This window comes from Myotis brandtii, unplaced genomic scaffold, assembly GCF_000412655.1.
Source record: "Myotis brandtii unplaced genomic scaffold, ASM41265v1 scaffold292, whole genome shotgun sequence".
Lineage (NCBI taxonomy): Eukaryota > Metazoa > Chordata > Mammalia > Chiroptera > Vespertilionidae > Myotis > Myotis brandtii.
Window position 1 is genome coordinate 457,922 of NW_005361156.1, and position 1,918 is coordinate 459,839.

At 52.9% G+C, this 1,918-nt stretch overlaps 1 protein-coding gene across 1 annotated transcript in view; it reads left to right on the forward strand.

Moving 5' to 3' along the window:
* Positions 1-4: 4 nt before the first annotated feature.
* Positions 5-1,918, forward strand: part of AMDHD2 (amidohydrolase domain containing 2) — a gene marked incomplete at its 5' end in the record, with an annotated part of 11,577 nt that continues 9,663 nt past the window's right edge. The window contains 2 exons of the mRNA XM_014542183.1: positions 5-224; positions 305-444. Coding sequence (XP_014397669.1) covers positions 5-224; positions 305-444 — 360 coding nt within the window. The remainder of the gene's footprint in view (positions 225-304; positions 445-1,918) is intronic.

Here is a 1,918-nt window from a genome sequence, read left to right on the forward strand (position 1 = left end):
GCGGGCGCTGGCCTGGCCATGGTGGACGCGGGTTGGGTGCAGGGTTCTGGGTCGGCGACACGAGCCCCCACCCCTCTCTGTCCGCAGGGAGGATCTGTGGGTGCGCGAGGGCCGCATTCTGGACCCAGAGAAGCTCTTCTTTGAGGAGCGGCTCGTAGCCGACCAGCAGCGGGACTGCGGGGGCTGCATCCTGGCGCCCGGCTTCATTGACGTGCAGATCAACGGTGCGGGTCAGGGCCTGGGGGCGGAGACCCAGGGGAGGAGCTCTGAGCACCGTGCGACCTCCTCTTTTCTGTGGCCACAGGTGGATTTGGCGTTGACTTCTCTCAGGCCACAGAGGATGTGGGTTCGGGAGTAGCGCTGGTAGCCCAGAGGATCCTGTCGCACGGAGTCACCTCTTTCTGTCCCACCTTAGTCACCTCGCCACCAGAGGTTTATCACAAGGTGAGGTCAGGCGCCCGGCCTCAAGCCAAGGGGGCCCGAGAAGTAGCCAGCTCCTTAATTTTCAGATATCATCTCCTCTCCCCACAATGCCCCTGGGCACTTGGGTCTGACCTTACCTGCTGACCTTCCTCCATCTGGTCCTTCCGGGTCCTGTCCCCTGGTCGTTCTCAAATTCAGGTGTCCCTCTGCCTGCTGCCCTGGGCCCGCTGTCATTTCCGGTCTGTCTGCTGCAGCTGTCCCCACAGGCCTCCACATTTGCTGCCTCAGCACCTTCACCTGCCACAAGCCTTTCCCACTCTATACTCTGGCTCCTTCCAGGTTCCAGAATCTGCTCCTGGATCAAGGCCATGGGGACTTTCCCATTGCCACATCCTTGGCCCCTTCTCAGGCCTTTTCCTGGCTAACCTGCCTGTGGTATACGGTGTGTGGTAACCTTCCAGAGAGAAGCTCCATTGTACTCCAGCCTTTCTCTGCTGCAATGGCCTACACCCCACACCCTCCCACTCTACTTCTGACCTGCAAGTCCTGCTGTTCAGGTGTCAGGTGTCCTTTTTCCTTTAAGAAATTTTACTTTTCATGCAGGCTCTTCACTTTACTCTTTGCCACATTTAATTATTTGGTCTCATTCTCTGTGTGTATGTTCTTTTTTTCCTGAGGTGTTTGAGAGTAGGTTGTATAGGTCATGCCTCTTCTTAACTATTTCTTAAAAGCATGGGTATTCTGTTGTGTAGGCATAATAGAGTTACTGAGTTTAGGAAATTGTTATCTTTTAAACTACCATCTTTGTTCCAATTTTGTAGTATTTTTTCTTCCAGTACAGGATCCATTCCAGAATCACTGATTGCATTGCCCTCTGTGGGGTTCCCTCCTGGGAGTGTGGAGATAGCACCAGAGCCAGGAGCTGTGCGAGGTGGATGTGGGCTCCTGACTTCTGTAATCTGTCAGCTGGGAGACTTGGGAGACTCCTTACTCCTTCTGAGCCTCGCTTTCCTCAAACCTAAAGTGAGAATAATAATGATATTCATCTTTTAGAGTTGTTGGGTGCTCAGCACTGTGCTTGGTGCATATTAAGCACTAGCTAAATGTCAGCTATGGGCATCGTTCTGGAAATTGATCACAGCTCTCCCATCACAGAGTCAGGTGTTAAAAACCAAACTCATCTTCCTGCCACAGACTCGCACCTGATTCTGTGCTTTCTCTCCTGGTCATCATCCTATAATTTACCGAACCTGGAATCCTGGAACGCGCTCTCCCTCCTACTTCTTTGTTCTTTGTCTTCCCCCTTCCCAGTCCCCACCAGTGAGGCTTAGTAACTGTTATCCTAGTCTCTGGAAGAGTGTACAGGGCTCAGCACAGTACTCACACTCCTCCTCTGCTCTTATCTGCAGGATAAACACCACCTTCCCAAACATTCTCTCCCTACCTGCCAAGCATTGGCTCTGCCCAGGCACATTCCAGCGATTCCAGGCAGTTG